This window comes from Cryptomeria japonica, chromosome 11, assembly GCF_030272615.1.
Source record: "Cryptomeria japonica chromosome 11, Sugi_1.0, whole genome shotgun sequence".
NCBI classification, from domain to species: Eukaryota; Viridiplantae; Streptophyta; class Pinopsida; order Cupressales; family Cupressaceae; genus Cryptomeria; species Cryptomeria japonica.
Window position 1 is genome coordinate 343,142,980 of NC_081415.1, and position 20,937 is coordinate 343,163,916.

Sequence of the window (20,937 nt, forward strand, 5' to 3'; positions counted from 1 at the left end):
GCTGCCAGAGAATGACTCTTCACATTAATATTCAATGGATATCTATACCCTATTTTGGATGCTCTCATTTTGGCACGATAGGTAGGATGCTCCTGCATCAAGAATGCTTAGATAAGGGGGATCTCATAGACCAAAATTTTGTCTGCCTTATCGGTAACCTTTGAAAAGGAATTGATATTTTTAAAACCAAGTGAAATTCAAAAAAATTAAAAGCAACGTCTGCATAAGTATTTAATGGAGTATTTAGTTGAAGGTTGTTTTCAACGACATTATGAACAAAAGAAAGAAGACTCAGATGAAGCAAAACAGCAAATGAAATATTTACTTAACTACATGTCTCATAAATAACAAAGAGATAAAAGCTTATGTTATGGATAAGTTCCACAAACAAATATAGAGTAAAGAACTAGGAAGAAAGAAAAAATATTATTTTGACAAGTTCAACCTCATGTATGATTATCAGCAAAGTGCATACATAGTGGGGCAAGCACTCAATAGAGAGCCAAGATTCTGATTGCTCATCTAACAACTAGCTCTCATCAACTCTGATGTGAAACACAAGGTGGAAGAGAACTAAAGAAATATGAGAAGAAAGAGTGCATTTTTTGAAATAACAGGGCAGTGAAATCAGAAAAATACTTTATTATAAGAGTGTGATGCTTTCAAGAACCTGCAAAACAAACATGCCAATATCATTTCAGCTGTTTCTTCGTACAGTTTATTCAGCAAGGAGACTATTGAAAAGTTGGGGGTGCTCATCATCTCCTTGAATAGAAAACAGATTGATATGCAGAAGACGAGAATGATAACACTGATTGTCCCATAGACTATTTTAGGCCTCATAGACATTAAAAAGTTATTCCATTATTCACGATTGATATTGTACAATACAATAATATTTCCATTATTAGCTGGTACAATCTTCTGCGGCGTTTATCAATATACCTTGAGCATCCCTAAGCAGACATTGAGATGAGAGACCACCTTTAGTAAACATACTAAGAATGGTTAGGAAATTTTGACAATCCGTATTGCAATTGCACACGTCTTCTATTATATAGGTTTTGGCTACATGCCGTTTTTACATCTTGTAACTAGTAACACACTAATCAGAAATGATGCGTGTAGCTTACTTGACTGTGTAGAAGAGCCAGCAAGCCGTTTAGATCAACTTGAAATCTATGATGCGCCCTACATACAAAATTAATGAACACAAAATGAGGCCTCAACAGCCCTTGTTGGAAATCCATCAAATATATTACAACTTGAACTTGAGGATATTCTATCTACATTTTTCATGTTTCACTGCCGCACATGTTTAATCCCTTCCATGTACTCTACAGGGATAACTTTTTTTAGTTTATTAGCAAAGGCATTGTCTTTGTTTTTGCCTTGTAAACATGATGGACTGGCAAATAACACGTAATTGTGAGCATTGCTATTGCTCACTTGAATGCAATATATGTCGTGGAAGACTTCTCGTAAGGCAGTCAGCAAATGATTGTAGAAACTTTGGTGTTGGTCAATGATATTCATGGCTAAAATTCCATTTGGATGCAACGCAATTCGTGCTGCCAACAGGAAACGCTTTTCAATAAATTCCAATGGGGGAGCACTCAGCCCTCCAGCAGCAGCATCACCTGCATCCACATCAACTATAATTACATGCTGGCGTGGGTCGGTTAAATCATCGCCAATTGAATCATGAAAAACGCCATAGACTTTAGTTTCAGGGTTGGGGTTAGGGCTAGGGAAGAAGTGGTGCCAGGCTTGAGCTATCTCAGGCGGCACGAAATGAGGATGATTGGAAACAACTTGGCGGGCAATGGTCTGGACAACTTGCAGGCCATCACCAAGGCGTAAACGTAGGCCCTCAGCCTCGGTCTCCGCAAGGCCAAAGTATTTTTTAGCAGCTATCAAAACAACTTGATCCATCTCCACACCCACAATATCCATATGGAAACTGAAATGTGAACGTAGAAACATAAGCAGAGCGCCTCCTCCCACCCCAATACACAGCACTCTCATTCTTACAGTGCAACACTCTGGGAGCAAGGCCAGACCTGCGACAATGGGAGGCAGGTAGGGATGAACCAAGCGCCCCGCATCCACATTTAAATTCTTCCCGTGGCAATGGATCAGAGCAACCTCTGTTTGAACCAAATTCGGCATCCGCTGAAAGCGTAGCCTGCGCCTCCACTCCCTTGCTGTCTCCCCCACTTGGAGTCGCACATCCTCAACAACCATCATCCCTGTTATAGGACTAGATAATGTCTCCAGTATCTTATGCTCAACTATATTGTCCGTATAACAAAGAAAAGGCACTGCAGGAAGACCGCCTCGAAAAGCAGCCCTGGGTGATAATGCTAAAAGCAAAGGAATCATACCTTTTTTCAATTCTTCGTCTTCATCTTTCCCTTTCCTCACCAATGGAGAAGAAGAAGCAGAAGGGGTCCTGGCTATGACAATTAAACGAGATGCGCGGACACTAGATAAAAGTTGGTTATGTCCAGACTCCGTAGAAAAGATCCAATCATTTTCCCGTCCTCTGGGAACGAGCATTGCCGCCGTTACAACACTCTCACTTTCAGCGCTAATGGTAGAAGGAGAATCAAGTACTGCAACCCTCACATCCACATCTTCATTACAAGGATTTGGATAATCAAAGCAAACATATCTACGCCCTTGCAGGGTTTCAAACATCCCCTGCTCAATAGCCATGGAGATGGAGCTAAATTGACACGATCTAAAGCATCTAAATGAAATCAAATTGCCAACGGTGCTTCACTCTCTTCCGGTGCTTGCCGGGCCAAACAATCCCGTACTGCAACCTTAGGTTTACTCATGGCCAAGGAACCGGTCCCATGCATTGGGCTTCCCGATTTACTTTAAACCTGGAGTAGGCAGTGGAGAGGTTTTATGAGGGGAAAATATAAATTGGAATGGTAGTCTAATATTTTTTTATTTTCTCTTCTTTTTACTAATTAGTTTAGAGTAAATAAAAATAGAAATAAAGATAGAGGGAGAGGGAGAGAAATACATAGAGAGATAGAGAAAGGTGGAGGAAAAGATAAAAATAAAGAGAGATAGATAGAGAGGGAGAGATAAAGTAGAGAGAGAGATGAGTATATAGGGAGTGGAAGAGAGAGATGAGTATATAGGGAGTGGGAGTGGGAGTGGGAGAGGGAGAGGGGGAAATAGAGGTATATGTGGCAATATGATAAAAGGATAGAGAGAAAGGGATAGAAGCACACAAGTTTAGAGTAAATAAAAATAGAAATAAAGATAGAGGGAGAGGGAGAGAGAGAGGGAGAGAAATGCATAGAGAGATAGAGAAAGGTGGAGGAAAAGATAAAAATAAAAAGAGAGATAGGTGAGGAGATAGATAGATAGAGAGGAAGAGGTAGAGGGAGAGATAAAGTAGAGAGATAGATGAGTATATAGGGAGTGGAAGAGATAGATAGGTATAGAGGGAGAGGGAGAGGGGGAAATAGAGGTATATGTGGCAATATGATAAAAGGATAGAGAGAAAGGGATAGAAGCACACAGAGAAAGGGAGAGAAGAGAAGTTAGTGTTATCAAATTTTAATTTAATATATTAAAATTCTTTTTTAATATTAAAAAATGAATATTAGAAAATTTTAATTAATATTGTTGTTAATGAATATTAGTTTAAGATTAGCAATTACAATAAATTTATTACAATTAATTTTGAATGTCTTAAATTTTTATCCATAATTCAATTAAAATTAAAAATTCATTACAAAATTTATATAATACACAATTCAATGAAAATAAAAAATTTACCATTTTTTCTTAAGCTGATGTGTTTTAAATGAACCAATCACTTTACAAACAAAATTATCACCATTACAATAAATGCTATAAAAAATCATTTGAATTATAAATAATAATGTTTTTTTATAAATCTAATTATTACTAAGTCAATGAATTACAAATTACTTTTCAATAGATTTCATTTTTTCTTTTTTTTTTAATTTGATTTTATTTGTATCTTTCAATATAAGAGTTAAAATTACAAATTATAAATTATAATTTCATCAATAGGAAAAACACTTAAAATAAAATAAAATCATTTTAAATTTTTAAAAAATATTAAATATATAAGCATACAAACTCAATGACATAATTCAATTAAAAATAATTATAATAAATAATGTAATTCTAATTTATTTCATTTTATTTTTTATTAATAATTAATTAATTAATTGTAATTATATAAAAAATAAAATATAAAATAAAAATGTAAAAATTAAACCTTAATTATAATATGAGTCTAGTTCCTAGGTTTTCTTCAGATATTCAATAGTAAATAAAAAGCAGAATTAAATTAATTAAAAAGATTATGATTTCCTTACATGGTTTAAGGAATATTTTTTAAAACCCTTTATTAATAAACGGTTAAAATAGTGAAATGATGGACATTTAACTTAATAGATAACTATTCAACCAACTTCTATTTAATATTTTATTCTAAAAAACAAAAGAATACTAATTTGACATCATATATAACTCTATTTAGTATTTTATAATACCTTAAACAAAAAAATACTAATTTGACACTCTATATAATTCTATTTAATATTTTATAATACCTAAATAAAATAATTCTAATATGACCTTATAAATGATTCTATTTAATATTTTACAATAACTTAATCAAAATAATATTAATTTGACATATGAAAATTTAAAAAGTAAATATTGATTATTAAAAATATAAATAGAACTAATTGATTGGTTTCAACTCTCTTTTCATCTTAGCCCTAGTTCTAATTGTACCCAATTAAAACTTTAACCCTAATTAAAATTATAATGCTAAATCTAACACTAATCCTAATTCTAACCCTAACTTAAAGTTTATGATAACTCTAATTGTAAACCTAGCCCTAATTGTAAATGTAATCCAAATTTTACTTTACTTCGATTTAATTTTTTTACTTTACAATTTTTGAAAAATAATTTTAATTTATTTACATTGTTTACTCAAAAATTACTATTATTTATAGTTATTTTACTCACTTAAAAATTATTTTATTTTATTTTCTTAAAAAAAAATCATTTACTTAAACTAACTTTTAGCAAATGAAACATCTATAATAAAAGTGTTAAATAATTTTAAAAATTCAAAACTAAAATAAGATAAATATTCAATAAATAAAAAGGTTGTTTATATAGGAATAAAATATTTTTTAATTTTATCACATGGATCTAAAATATTTTATCATATATAATCTTTTATTTTAATTTATTTATTATGCTTCCCGTCCCAAAAATTAAAATTGAAGCATTCCTTAAAAAAATATTAAATAGAATTATAATACTTTTTTTTAAATTTAAATTATAAATTATTTCAAAATAATAACAAAAATACATTATGTAAGATAATATAATAATAAAAAAAATATTATAATAATTAAAATTACAAAATTATTATACCATCTTATATTATTTTTCTATTAATATTAAATTATTTTTAATATATCACATATTTTTATTATTATTATAAAATTATTATTATTATATTACTATTTTAGAAAAAATTAAATATAAAAATATATCACAAACTCTAAAAAAATTTAAAAAATATAATCAAATTCTAAAACATTTAAAATAATATTATAGATTCTAAAACTTTTATGTTCTTTACAATACTGAATATACAAATATCAATACTAATAAAATAATAATTGAATGCAAAATGTCTTTTCACCATGAATTAAAATCTCTTTTACCTTAATTTTTAAATTTAATTTAACTTTATTTTACCTTAATTATTATTAAAACTAAGGCAAGTACTAGCCTTTTTTCTAATAATATTATTAAAATTTATATATAAGTAATTTTAATTTTCTATGTTAAAATCACTTAGTTATTTGTTAGGTTAAAATCATATAGTTATTTCTTATGTTAAAATCATTTAAATATTTTTTATTTTAAAATTGCTTATTTATTTCTTATATTAAAATCAATTAATTATTTTAATTTAAAATGTAAATATATTTAGAAAAAGTAAACTATTATTTACTTATATAAGTATTTAAAAAAAATCAAAATAATATTATTAAAATTTATATATAAGTAATTTTTATTTTTATGTTAAATTCACTTAATTATTTGTTAGGTTAAAATCACTTAGTTATTTGTTAGGTTAAAATCATATAGTTATTTTTTATGTTAACTTAATTTAATTATTTTTTATTTTAAATTTATTTATTTATTTTTTATATTAAAATCTATTAATTATTTTAATTTAAAAAGTAAATATATTTAGAAAAAATAAACTATTATTTACTTATATCACTATTTAAAAAAATTTAAAATAATATTATTAAAATTTACATATAATATATATCTTACAATTAATTATATATTGTAATATACTTTCTATTAAAATAAATTAAAAATTTAAACATATAAATTATTATAAAAAATTAAATATATAATTTATTATTTATAATATTAATTATTTTACTCATTATAACTTTTAAAAAATAAAAACTTAATAAATGAAAAAAAAAAAAAAGGTAAAGTAGCAGTGGGCAGGATGGATGTAACTCACGGATGTGGGCAGGACGGATGTAACTCGCGGATGTGATGGCTGTGGCGGACTGTCCGCTGCGCCATTATCGTTGGTACTGAAATTCACTGACACCTTACATTTATTAGCCAGCCCCAATATTAATAGCATTCAACAGCGTAGCGTGGAGTACACGATAGTCAGTGATTCAATTAGTTTAGTTTATTTACTTTTGTCTTTTCAAGACAGTTGTTACTGCATACTATTTATTATCATTAAGAAATAAATTCTTGTATTTTTAGAGTTTTTACACCAATCAGATGAGAAATAAATCATGTTTTTAAATAATTTTGATTAAAAATTGTGTATGTTAATTTTTGAAAAAACAAAAAATTATTTTAGTTTGAAAAATTTTAAACACTGATTGGCTATCAAGTACAATGACTAATAGCTATTTAAGAACATGGTGGATGCATAAGTATTCCTGCAGGAACTAATAAAACATTTAAAAGGTTGTCAAAGAATACATAATAAAGATTGTCTTAAACAAGAAAGAAGTCACAAAGAAATCTGACCTGAACATAACAACAGTCTCTCATGTCTACAAATGACTTATAACATATGAGACTACTCTATCTCATACACTTCATTTATTTGATTTCCAATAGCGGTGCACTCCTTATGCACCGAATTCTCCAAATACTAATTTTAAAAGAGCCAGAAAAATGATAATGAAAAGTTCATTAATAAGTTTCACATTTACTAATAGCTTATCACTTTTTAGCTTTTTTGGTCCATAATTGGCCCATTTGTGCACCATTACTCGTACATTTGTGCACAACTACTAGGACATTTGTCCACAAGTATAAGCAATTTTGAGTGGACGGTTATTGAAACATTTTTAAGTAGGTATTGGGTGACACTTTGAATGTGTACTTTTTGACCCTTGTGAACCAAGGGGAAACAATGCAATTATAAAAAGGTTATTTTAAACCAAAATATGCATAAAAACTCAAATAAATACCAAATAACCTTTATACCTTCACAATGTAGCCACTTGTTCCTTCGATTGGACCTTTGGTGAAGTCAAGGATGCGCCCCTCCTCAACTTAATTGGATTGGTCCTACGTGGATATGTGTGATGCTCTCCACAACACAACAACAATAGCTTGATAGATTGAGTGGATGGATGATTGAAATGGTTAAGTATGGGAAACTAATTTGACTATAGTAGTAGTGCTTTGGAGATGATTCTAAGCTTATACTAGTAGCATGAGATTGCACAAATGATAGATATGAAATGAAGGGGAGGAAACCACAATTTATAGATTTGAGAAGGGAGAAATGGAGGGTCAAAATTGATTTAGAATGGAGGGTGGAGATTGAAGGAAAATGATGGAGGGGATTGAGAGGACAAGGTGTGAGATTCAAGAGATTTGTCATAAAGGCATTTCTTATCTCCGCACACCTCAAAGTACATGGGGAAAAGATCCCCAAATACATTGGGAGAATAAAAAGAAATTTAAAATTCCTTGGAAGAGGACAAGAGAATTAAAAATTCCTTGGGAAGTGAAGGAGCATGGGGAAATGGAAGAATTTGAAATCCTTGAAATGACCAAAGTTGGTGCATTTAAGGTTTGGAAGGTGAGAGGAGACAAGTCATTTATGGCAAAGAGTTTACTTGCTCCTAATCATGGTGATTAGGATTGTGCAAATGATTAAGTGGGGAGATTAGGTGGAATAATTGAGGGTTAGGATGCAAGTGGATGAGTTAGGAGAATTTGACAAGAGGAGAGAGAATGAGTGTGAGAATTAAAAATTGAAGAATAATGATAATCAAACTTCTAGAAGAATTAATTAGTTTAAATGAGGACTAGAATAAGTGATTTGTAGGAATCACTCTAGTTAGGTTAATTAATTAAAATTAATTAACTAAACGGGACTTAAAAGAATTAATTATTTGGATGACTTTAGAAGAATAGAGGAATAATTAATTGATTTGATAAATCCATTATTGGACTATAGTGACAGGATCAATTAGATTTAATTAATTCTGAGAGGAATAGGAATAACATAATTTAATTAATTAATTATGTAGAAAGGATAATTAACTAAATATTTAATTTAATTAATTTAAGCATCTACATTTTGCCCCTTCATTACGCAATGGCAAAATTGGCGGTGGGTAAAAGACAGAAGAATGATGCCCCAGCGTGAAGACACGGGTAGCATATGCCCCCTTGAGAATTTGATCGAGAAATTTTGAAAAAATAATCGGGAAAGTTCTTGCAAATGAAGAAAATGGCAGGAGAAGGAAGAAAAAGAAATGTGGAAGAAACGGGAAAAGGAAGGAGACGAGAGAAAGGAGAGAAAAAGGTGTGGAGGGAGATCCTATATAAGCCATACGGGGCCCTAGGAGAGGGCATTGTCACACACACCTTTCAAAGATTTGAGAGAGATCGGAGCACTTAGGAGCCATGGATCACATTCCTCATCATGAACATTGTGTAGAGAGGGTCAAACAGTACTAGTGACCGGCCAAGTACGACCCACCGGTATGTAGCCCAACCCACCTTTGTCATTTCATAGATTAGCATGAATTTTAACATTTATTAGGGGGGTAGACCCATCAGGGCGCAGATGATGATCATCATTTTGACGCCTGCACGGGGGATCAAGGCCTGTGTAGGCATTCCCCATCTGCATAGACGAAACATCATATGTGCAGATGTTGAACAGTCTGCAAGGGGAAAGAGAGACAGACTGCAGAACAACGTCTCTGATCTATAGTTCGACGCACAAGGTGTGGTTTTGGAGTCTCCGCTTGAGGAGAAACGTCGTCTCCGTCTAGAAGGCAAATGAGGAAAAAAGGGGATAGAAGAAAAAGAAGAATGGGTTTGGGGGATCACCTAGATGCCCCAGGGATAGAATGGGCTATAAATTGGCTAGAAAAAGAGAGTTAATGAGGTGATTCTGCTAGATGCAGGAGGATCCTGACATTATCACCTCTCAGAAGCATTGGTCGTCAACCATGGCACTATATAGGCAGCTGAGCGGAGATGAGCGAGTTGTATTGAACTCGCTAGGTCTTGGATTCATCGGATGATGGCCGCGAATTCGAGTGCATACAACGATGATGACAACATTGGTCGAGAGGTGGAATAGGGAGGCATATTCCTTCCACCTACCTATAGGTGAGGCCAGCATTACCCTTCTAGATGTTTGGCAGATCCTAAAGGTCCCTATCAGAGGTGCAATACCTGAGTATCGGTTGGATCATAGGGATCACTACTTGAGGCAAATATGTGAGTGTGATGATCTACCCATGGACCGAACCAGGATGAGGTTACGGGAGGTGATGCAGCGACCTAGGATTCCCCATTTGATATTATTCATTTGCAAGTTGATCAGTGGATGGTTGATGCCAAATTTGAGTGCTCATGGATTCTCTATCGGTTGGAGAAGGTGTCTTTACTATATGCTTGAGGATGGGGTTGAGTATGTGTGGGGAGAAGCGATGCTCAAACAGTTATATCACAACATGCATATGTGTGTATACTAAGGTTATAAGAACCTCGAGATCGGCGTTACATTGCTTCATATCTGGGCATGAGAGCACATCGCCATGACATGGCCATTGGGGGTGCAGGATCGCAAACCACACTATCCTTATGTTGACCGGTACAAAGGTCTACTACATTACACTCGGGTTGGTGCCACATGTTTACTAGAAAATAAATAAAATATATAGTTCTATTATAGAATTTGAAAAAGGAGGAAGGAAATAATTTGGTGTCAAATATTAAACCTCATTGTTTATGGCATTAATGTATTGTGTGGAAGTATACAGATTATGAACATACCTACAAATAATGACAATTTTTAAAATAATAAAGATTTAATTCAGTTACTCAAGTGGAATAAAGAAATGATCAAGAAGAAGAAAATGAAGATATCACTAAACTCCTAAGAAATTATATATCATCAACCAAGAGAAACTTGTAGTTGCAAGGAACCAAAAAAATTGTTGGGTTTTGGTAGTTTACTTTCAAGTCAAACCCCTACTTTAGTATGTTTACCTCCACAATAGCCAATAAATAAAGAAATTGAGCAATAATTTGTTTTCTTAATCTAAGTTCATCTAGAAATAAAAATAATGATAATATAGATTTAATGTAAACTACAATGAAGAAAAGAGGATTTAAAAATCTCAAGATGCTCAAGGGCACAATAACACTTGAGAGCTGCAATAACAAATAGAAAGAGGATAATAAGAATAAAACAAGAATAATATCACTTGAAAAAGCTTGGAGAAGCTAAGGAGAAGAAGGAAGAATTTTATTATGCTCACAAAGAGCAACCAAAGCTATGAGTATGCTTCAGTGTACCAAAATTGCAAGAACAAAGTCCAAGAGAGTCAAGAGAGTGTTCCCAACTGAAAGATTAATTCAAAAATGAGAGTCAGTGCAGGAAGAGGCTACCAAGTTGTTTGAATTCATAGTGATCATATTCTATTGATTTAGGAATGTGAAAAGTGGGAAAACACTCATAAACAACCACCGAACAAGAAACTATTGCAGGATACTAACACGTCACATTAGTTTTTAAACAATTTCGACAAAAAAATAATGAGATACTAATGTAGACTAAGTCGAGAAATTATATCAAATTGCCTAAGCTCGATAGCCACAACACAAATTTATGGGATAACAATATCCACAATCACAACAAGAGATTAAATTAACACAAGAATTCAATCAACAATTCAACGTTCTATTCACAACACCAACAACATTTCAAAATGCTTTATTCTGGTATGCAAAACCCATTATTTCAAGAGAACAATCAGTTTAAATTCTCAAAACAATTTCCAAGATGTCACTCTTCTCCTCACAATCAAGCCCCCAATCACCAAATCTCCAAAAACTCTCCTCAAAATCTCTCCCATAGATCAAATTCCTTATATATCTCCCATAATGGAAGTTGAATCATTTTTGGCATTGGTGGAAGTTTAGTCATTGTTGGGGGTTGAGGACACTAAAACATTATTGGTACCAAGAACACAAGAGTGGTCAAGATAACATCTATAAAATATCTAGAACATATTTGAATTTACAAAGTTTTCTTTTTACATAGACTTTTTTTATGATTTGAAGGTTTTTCCAAACATTTGGTTTGCAAACTTAAAAGTTCACCGAATCGGTTTGTCTTCAATGACACACGAAGATTGAAAACTTAAGAAATTACCAAAAACATTTTATGAGCACTTTCAACATAAAGGGAAGTTTGCAAACTAAAAAAATTGTTGAAACAAAGCCTTTTGGAAATTCATATGGTTCATTAACCAAGTATTTCACCAAAAACACTTAATAAACCGTTATTTCACGTTATCAATTTCCTTTTTGACCATATCATCTATTATCAAACCAAAGAGTTCATGAACTGAGAATTTTGTTGAAACTAAGTGTATTTTATGAATTTTCCTTTCAACAAACTTGACTTTTGAAGCAATTGGATTTTGGTGGATTAAGGAGTCCCTGAACCTCTAATTTTGTTAAAATGCTCTAACTTTTTCCAAAACACTTCAAACTCCGCCAAGTTTAAACTATAGACACCCTTTATGCTCTTTTATAAGGTAATGCTCTTCACTTAGTTAATTTGACTTCAAACTCCACCAAGTCCAACTTGCAGGTAAAACTGCAAAAAACTACTAACTTAAAAACGACAAAAATAAATGACAAAAGCAGAATTTTGACTAGCCAACGGAGTAGGTTAGCCTCTCCCGGAGGACGTGAGGTACAAACCAGACCAGTTTCATAGGGCTGCCTCACAATTTCAGCCATGCTGAAATCGATGACAACAGCTGGCTCTGACTGGGTAACACGCTTCACCACTTGAAGATTGTAGAATCCAAAACTATGAGTGCCTGTATCCATTGGGCAATAGAGTCAGGCGACAAAATGACATAAAAGAAACATAAACAAATATTAACAATATGTCCAACATTGTTTTTGCATTGCTCCTTATTGGGTAAAGAGCTTCAAATGTTCTCCACTATGACGCAATGAAAATGGGGTACCATCAGCATACACGAGCAAGTGACTATGCTTGCCACATACTTCATGAATAGTGAAGGGGCCTCTCCATAGGGAATTAAATTTCTCATGCATTCCCTTTGGTTCCCTCCTTTTGTCCCATAACAAGGCTTGATCACCAACTGAGAACTCACGAGAAGTTTCCTTCTTGTCAAACAACACCTTCACTTGGCTTTGGTGTGCAGCAATTCTATCTACCACCTTTGCCCTTGTTTCCTCCAACCGTAAAAGAAACATTATCCACTTATCAAGTGAATTTGGGTAGGACTCATCTTCAATGGCCTTGGCAAGCTTTAATGTTGGAAGTTCCAAAGTGATGGGAATATCGGCATTTATTCCATACATAATTTGGAATGGTGACACATCGATTGCTCTCTTGGGAGTTATACGATCCGCCCATAGTGCATCATAGAGAGCCTTGTGCCAATTCTGTTGTCTCTCCTCAACAAGCTTCCTAATAATTGTAACCAGGTTCTTGTTGATTGATTCAACCTGACCATTTCCTTGCAAATAATAGTCAGACGAGTGTGAAAGGTTAATACCATAATCATAACAGAATTCAATAATATCATAAGATGAAAAACAAGCAACATTATTAGTTACTATCTTATGAGGAACACCAAACCTTGAAACGATGTTGTCTTTCAAAAATTGGCAAACCACTGCAGAAGTAGCTTGCCTTGCCGGAATTGCCTCCACCCACTTAGTGAAGTAATTTGTCACAGTGAGAATGTGCATGTGACCCGCACTAGATGATGGATTGACAGGTCCTACAAAATCCAATCCCCACTATTGAAATGCCTCTTCAATTACCACTGGCTTGAGAGGAAGTGCGGCCAGCTTAGGCTTACCACAAAACTGCTGACATTGTTCACATTTGTGAACCCAACTGTATGCATCCTTAAACAAGGTATGCCAATAGTACCTTGCATGCAAAATTTTCTGTGCAATGACAGGAGCGAAAAAGTGTCCTCCACAAGCAAGATCATGAAAAGCTTGAAGTAACCTTACTTGTTGTTTCTTATCAATGCAACGCAATAAATTCCCATCCAAACCCTTCTTATATAAACCATTGTCCCACAAGACAAAGTTTACCGCTTTGAGTTTCAAATTTTGCCTTTCATTGCGTGACAGGTGTGCGGGACACTCACCATATGCTAAAAGATATGCCGAGTCATAATACCACTCATTAGTAGTACTGACAAACAGAACCTTGGGGAGATCATTCGTCATGCCTTCATTTTCAAGCACTACTTCTTCATCAGATTTATTATCAGCAATCAACTAATATAAACCTTTACCACGAACCAACTTAGTAGGTTTTATCTCCATGTCATAATATTGAATTTTGGCAACCCAATTGCTGCTTTTAGTTCCAAATTCCTGTTGTGTTAAAATAGATTTGACAACAGTATCAGGAACAAGAGCAATGACACGAGAATTGAGAATATAAAACCTAAAATGTTTCATTGCTTTATCCATGACAAAGGCATGTTTCTCCATTACATAAAAATTCAACTCATGAGTTTTCAAAGGATAACTCATAAAAGCGATAGGTGACTCAACACCTTCATCATTCTTCTGCATCAATATAGCTGAACAAGTATGATCCTATGTATAACTGTACATTATGAACTCCTTTGTATAATTTATACATACCAAGACCGGATCATGAGCAATAGCTTCCTTAATTTCATTAAAAGAATTCTTACCTTCAAAACTCCATTTGAAAAGAGATTTCCCTTTCATCATGTCGACTATGTGACGAGTCTGTTCAACAAAATCTGGAATGAACCTTCACAAGAAGTTTACTTAACCGAAGAAGGAATGCACAACAGTTTTACTTGCAGGCAAAGAAAGACCACGAATAGCTTTAACTCTTTTAGCATCAATCTTGATACCTTCCTTAGACACAATGTGTCCAAGCAATTTTCCCTATGTAACCCCAAAAACTGATTTCTTGGGATTAAGAGATATCCCATTACACCGACACTTCTCTAGCACTTGTTGCAGATGATAAAAATGATCCTGACACTATTTAGATAAAATAGTCAAATCATCAAGATAAACCACAATGAACTTACCAAGAAAGTCTCGGAAAGCCAAATCCTTTGCACGCTAAAAATTTGCTCATGCATTTATAAACCCGAAAGGCATTCTGTGGTATGCAAAAGTGCCCCATGGGGTTGTAAAAGCAGTTTTGTGCTAATCTATTTCAGCAACCTCCACTTGGTTATATCCAGAGAAGCCATCCAACATAGACAACATCTTAGACCCTGTAATAGTTTGCAAGACTTGATCCATGATAGGCAATGGATAATTGGCATTCAAAGAAGCTTGATTTAAATTCTATAAATCAACACAAATCTAGATCTCTCCATTTTTCTTGTGCACTAGCATAATGTTAGCTATCCACGTGGAGTGATGAATAGGGAAGATTATCCTTGCCTTTAACATTTTCTGAATTACGACCAAGATGGTATCAGAAATCTTTGGAATGTACTACCTTTGCTTTTGACAAAAAGGAGCAAAACTCAGCTTCAATGGAATGTCACGACGAATCTCTTTAGGACGAAAATACTTCAAGTCATCATAAGAGTAGGCCAAGCTATCAATATATTGTTGCAATAATGCAACAAATTTACACATTTCTTCATGTGAACAACATTTTCCAATATTGATCATCTTTGGATTCTCATCTATTCCAATATTCACTTGCTCATACTCCATTGTACTAGCAGTTGATTTATGTTGCTTTTTGACATAGCGATCATGCTTGTCAAATAATTTTTCAAGAGAAACAAGACCCTTAGGAATCTTATTACCTTTCTATTGTAGGAATTTTTCACCAGTTTCTGCATTGACACTTTTAATGGCGTCTCTTGAAGGATACTGACTACCATCAAAATACAAATCATCAAAGTTAGTAGCAGTTTGCAAGAAATTGTCAGAATTATCAAGAACACTTGGTCAAAAAATCATTTCAATAGTATATGTTGGTCCTAAAAAATCCTTGTGCAGAATCAACAAGGTTGCGGATACTGCTAAGGAATCTGCTATGTCATTGAATTCTCAAGAAACAACAGATAGATCAAAGGCATCAAATGCCTCAATTGAGCCCCACATAAGATTACGACAATGCCTTAAACTATTGCTTCTTGTATGATAGATATTTCTAACTTGACAAACAAGCAATTTAGTGTCTCCTTCAGCATGCAGATTCTTAATTCCTTTTTTTTTAGCAACATTCATTCCTAGAAGAAGTGACACATACTCAACAGTATTATTAGTATTGCCAAACTATAACTTGAAATAAAATGAGAACATTTTACCATCAGGAGACACCAAAACAATACCTGCCCTTGATCTGGTAGAAGAGCAACTACCGTCAAATTCCAACATCCAAACATCATTTGGACCACCTACATTGATAGTGTCAAAACTGAGAGATTCTTCTTGCGGAGTTGAAGAATCTATGGACTCAGCAACAACACTTTCTTTATCACTTAAATTCTCCTCAAGAAAAACCACATCATCTGACTTAGATACAACTACAAACTCATCATCAATCACAAACTCATCATCTACATACAAGTAATAATTTCCTATATCGGATGACTCAAAAAGAATTTGAGCCCATTGATTATCTGACTTCACAACTGTGTATTGTGATTCTTTTTCTGGATACAACTTTTTTTAAATCTCCCTTGACAGGAATATGTGCTTCAGTCATATCCATGTTCAATTCCCCTCCAATATTTCTACAAAAATTCCTTCCCAATAGTATGCCATAGGAAGACGACACATCAACCACCAATACTATCATTTTGATCTTCTTATCTGGGAATGCGACAAAAAAAAATTATGCATCCTTAATCTGACCTATTAGTGGTACTTGCTTGATATCCATGGAAAAGAATCTACCAAACGTCTTAGTCAAGGTTAAACCAAGTGCATTGGCAACTTTTTATCGCATAACATTGTCGGATGCTCTAGAATCAATTACACAATTACTCAACTTATGACCATTAATCAACGAGGAGATATAAAATGGTTCTATCTTCTCCATAGGAGAAGGAGATCTCACTGAGTTGTTTTGAGATATGTTAGATTTGGGAGGATTGCTTGAGAAAGTATCTTTCTCTTTTACAAATTTGTCCAAACGATCAAATTGATCCAGATTCGATCTCAAATATTCTACTTCCGACATTTGTACTTTAGTTTTTCTAGCATGATCATGTCAAATTATTGAAAACAATTGATCAAAGATTGGTTAAGGTTCTCATTTTGATAACTTGAAACACTAGGTACACTGATCTTTGATGCAGGTGCAAAAGAACTAACAGGTGCAAAAATATTTGCAGCAGTCAAAGGAGCACTTGCATTTTTATCCATCGCATTGTCTTTAAGAATGAAATTATCCTTTGGAGGATTTGGTAAAGGATTTCCACACTTAGCAATAACAACTGGCAAGTGTTGAGAATCCTTAACTTGCGTGGAGTCATCACTCTTTTCATTGGCAGGCGGTTGTGCTTCTTGCTCTTCCGAACGGGTGAAAACTGCAAAGACATCTTCATCATGCACATCTTGCACATTATCTTCTTCAAATTGCTTATATCTGATGTTAGAGTCGCTAGCCAATTCTACATCATCTCCTTGAAGAAATTGGCATTTTCATCACCAAATGGAGGAAGATCATTTTGTTCGGCCTCATAGTAGCTTGTAGTTGAATACTGAGGCGATGCTTCCAATGCAAGTCTCTCTGGAGCAGGAGGTAGCTTGTTTTGATTGCGTGCAACATAGTTGGAAGCATTGTTTGGGTAAGTCCTTCTTGGAACATCACGGTAAGAATTATTCCCTTGAGAGGAAATTTGCCTCTTAAGTGCTAACAACTCGTTAGCAAGTTTTTGAATCATAGGGTCGACAGCTGAATCCATTGAAGATGTAGGAACATAAGTAAGTGAATTTATCCTAATCTTGTTAAGATCTTTCTTTATCTTACCTGCAAGGATAAGATCATCTTCAACTGATGTAAGCCATATGTTGTATAGCAGCCAAATTTGCAGGATTGTTCCTACGCAAAAGAAAACCGACTTTTGGCAACTGCGTGTTGAGAAAGAAATATTTTGAATTAGCAAATGTAGGTTGAGAAGCGACTGGAATACGATTGGCCAACTTATTAAACTTAGCAATAAATTCCTACATAGGCTCTTGCGGTCCTTTTTTTCATTTGAGTCAATTGTGCTAAGAGTGCATGCTCATCTTTAGCGGGCTTGAATCTAGCTTCAAACACCATCTTAAGAGTAGCCCAATTTGTTATGCAATTATTAGGCAAATGATAAAACCAATCCGAAGTCGTGCCTTGCAAGGTTTCAATTAATAACCTCATGGATACATCTTCATGTTCAACACCAAGAACACCACATGCTATGTAGAAAGCAACAATGTGTTCATCTGGGTGTTGAGAACCATGACTAAAAAACTTGGGCAAATTCTTCGTGGAACCTCGTGGAAGTTCATGCAAAGGTGGTGTTAGGCTCAATGGGCCAAACGACGTGCCCCAAGGACCTACTGCAACCATCCTTCATGGATTATATGGTGGTATTACAAAATGGTTTGCAATTGAAACAACTGCAACTTACAAACTTGATACCTCACTTGGAAGTGGAGACCACTGTGCAGTAGGAGGAAAACTTTGTGTCCATTGCAAAGGAGATCGCGTTCGTGGAGGAGTCACAAAAGGAAAATTATGTTGCTGCAAAAACTCAAATGTAGGATCAAATATGTTTATTTCTCGTTATCCACGAGTGCAACTCTGATCAACCATGTTAACACCTTGAGAAAATTAGCAATACAGACTTATGATAGAAAACAAAATCTGCAACCCAAAGAAATGATACCGGTTGCACGTCACTCCCTAGCAGAGTCACCAAAAAACTATTGGGTGAATATTTTGTTACCAGTGTACCAATGAAAAAATATGTATTCACACACAGCTATGTTGAGACAAAGTCTCTCCTCTCATCAAGGGGAGGATCCCTGGTAGAATTTGGGTATTTCAACAAATTTGAAATTAAATTCAGGGGTAAGCTTAGGGCATGTAATTCTCTTTTTTCAGAATTAATGTATCTCCCTTCACTTGATGATATTTCTTACTGCATCTCCAGCTTTCACGTACTTCTTTCTTCCATCCGTCAGCATTGAGGCAAGAACTTCAAAACTAAGTTGTATCTCAAGTAGTTTATCAAATGAATTTAATGAGAAGTCTTGTTCTGACCAGTGAGTAATTAGGGAAAGATATTATTATATGATGTTCTCACTAGATATCAATTTTTGACCATCATCATACAAGCAACAAGGAATCTCAGCTATCCTTGCCGAAATCTGATCAATCTCATTATCGCATTCTTTCTTTTCTTGATCTATTTCTGCGATTACTGACCTTATTATTTTACCTTTATGAGATAATAATAACAGAGTTTGGATGTATTTCTCTTGTGTCGTTATTACCTTGTTTTCTACAAGAACATCAATTCTGAAATCTTCCATTTTGTCCCAAAGAGTCATATACTCTTTTCAATGTCTTCCATTTCTTTGGTCAAAGCAGTTTTGATACCTTGCATCTGAGTCTGAACAATTTCAAAGTCCATCAATAACTTAACCGTTGAATCCAGAAGAAGAGAGCCCTTTGATTTCAAACGATTAATCCATTCATCCACTACTCGACCCTTGACGCCCACCTATTCCACCTTTTTAAGAGCCTCAATATCAATTCAAGAAACAATCGGCTCAACCTCCTGGGAAGATTGTGTGACTTTGAGAAGCACACTGATCAGTTGATCACACTTTTGTTTCCACTCAATATTTTTGGCTCTTTCTTCATCCAACCTACGCATAATTGCATTTAATGCAGCTTGAGAGTCTTGTTTGACACTCTCATGTGTTTTGACCCCGAGTTCCACTGTTTGCTTTGTGTAATCGGTAGGTTGGACATTATCTTTGTTTTTGTCTGTTGTAGGTACCAAAACTTCAGCATACTTTCTCTTTGTAGCGGATTCCACCAACACTCGAGAAACATTTTTTGGCTTTTTAGTCCCTTTTGCCTTGGATGGAACTAACTGCTCGAAATCAAAGTTATCTGGTGGAATCACTTGTTTCTTCCTTTTAGGTGTCATAATATCCATCCATGGTGGAAGATCTACTTTGGTGGTTGGAGTTGTGGTCTCCTTTTGAGTAGTCACCTAAATCCGAGACACATTTTGACTTGATGATGCAACAACAGAAGACGAAATTGCTTGCACTATGGTTGTGGTAACAAATGGTGGCTCTATTGATGGAGCAACAGTAGTCATTATTGGTTCCTTCCCTAAAACAACTGTGGTTGTGTTTCAGGAGTGACAATGGTACTTATAATAGGTGGAGATTCAGCCATGATAGTTATAGAAGGTAGGGCCACTGACTGCTGCTCTACAACTATTTGCTCCAAATTCTACCAGGAACCTCCCCTTGATGAGAGGAGAGACTTTGTCTCAACATAGCTGTGTGTGAAATAAATATTTTGTCATCGGTACGCTGGTTAAAAAATATTCACCCAACAACCAACAAGCCTTTCTATTTGTAGATTAACCCCGAAAGATTCCTTCATCTGCTCTTGCATCAAATTTGCCTAGATCATCTTCATCTCTATTTTATGTGGCACTTGCTTACATATATTATGTAGTATTTAATTGTAGGAGGTCTTCTATTCCAAAGTTCATTAGGTGTCTTTGTGTGATTTACTCTAATATATACCCAATTAAGAGGATAAACAATAATATGCTCAACTTCTTTCCAGTATAAATTAGACAGGTTAGCATCCTTCAACATAGTTCTAGCCATCTCAACAATAGTCCTATTTTTCCTTTCAACTACACCATTCTGCTAAGGAGTCCTCAAAGCAGAAAAATGTCTCCTAATACCATTTTCTTTTAAAAAATTAATAAATTTATTTGATTTAAACTCTCCTCCTCCATCAAACCTTAAACATTTGATTCTACCATTTATTTGATTCTTAACCATTGACTTGAATACTTTGAACCTAGTTAATGCTTAAGACTTTTCTCTTAAGAAAGTAACCCAAGTGATTCTAGAGTAATCATTAGTAAGTAACATAAAATAAATTTTTACTCTTAGACCTCTTGTCCTTGTCGGTCCACATAGATTTGTATGAATCAACTCTAAAGACTATGAGGTGGGATACTCCTTGTTTATGAATTTTTTCTTTGCTTGATTTCTCAACTGATATTCCCTACACATAGTATC

General features: G+C 34.1%; 1 protein-coding gene across 1 annotated transcript; it reads right to left on the reverse strand.

Moving 5' to 3' along the window:
• Positions 1 to 844: 844 nt before the first annotated feature.
• LOC131074802 (uncharacterized) lies at positions 845 to 2,913 on the reverse strand. Its single transcript, XM_058011486.2, has 2 exons — positions 1,134 to 2,913; positions 845 to 956 (listed from the first exon to the last, which is right to left on the reverse strand). The coding sequence occupies exon 1, from the start codon at positions 2,719 to 2,721 to the stop codon at positions 1,303 to 1,305; it is 1,419 nt and encodes a 472-aa protein (XP_057867469.2). The 5' UTR covers positions 2,722 to 2,913; the 3' UTR covers positions 845 to 956; positions 1,134 to 1,302.
• Positions 2,914 to 20,937: the final 18,024 nt, after the last annotated feature.

Excerpts from the sequence above, each read along its gene's own strand:
- LOC131074802 (XM_058011486.2), bottom strand. The coding sequence starts at position 2,721 with ATGGCTATTGAGCAGGGGATGTTTGAAACCCTGCAAGGGCGTAGATAT.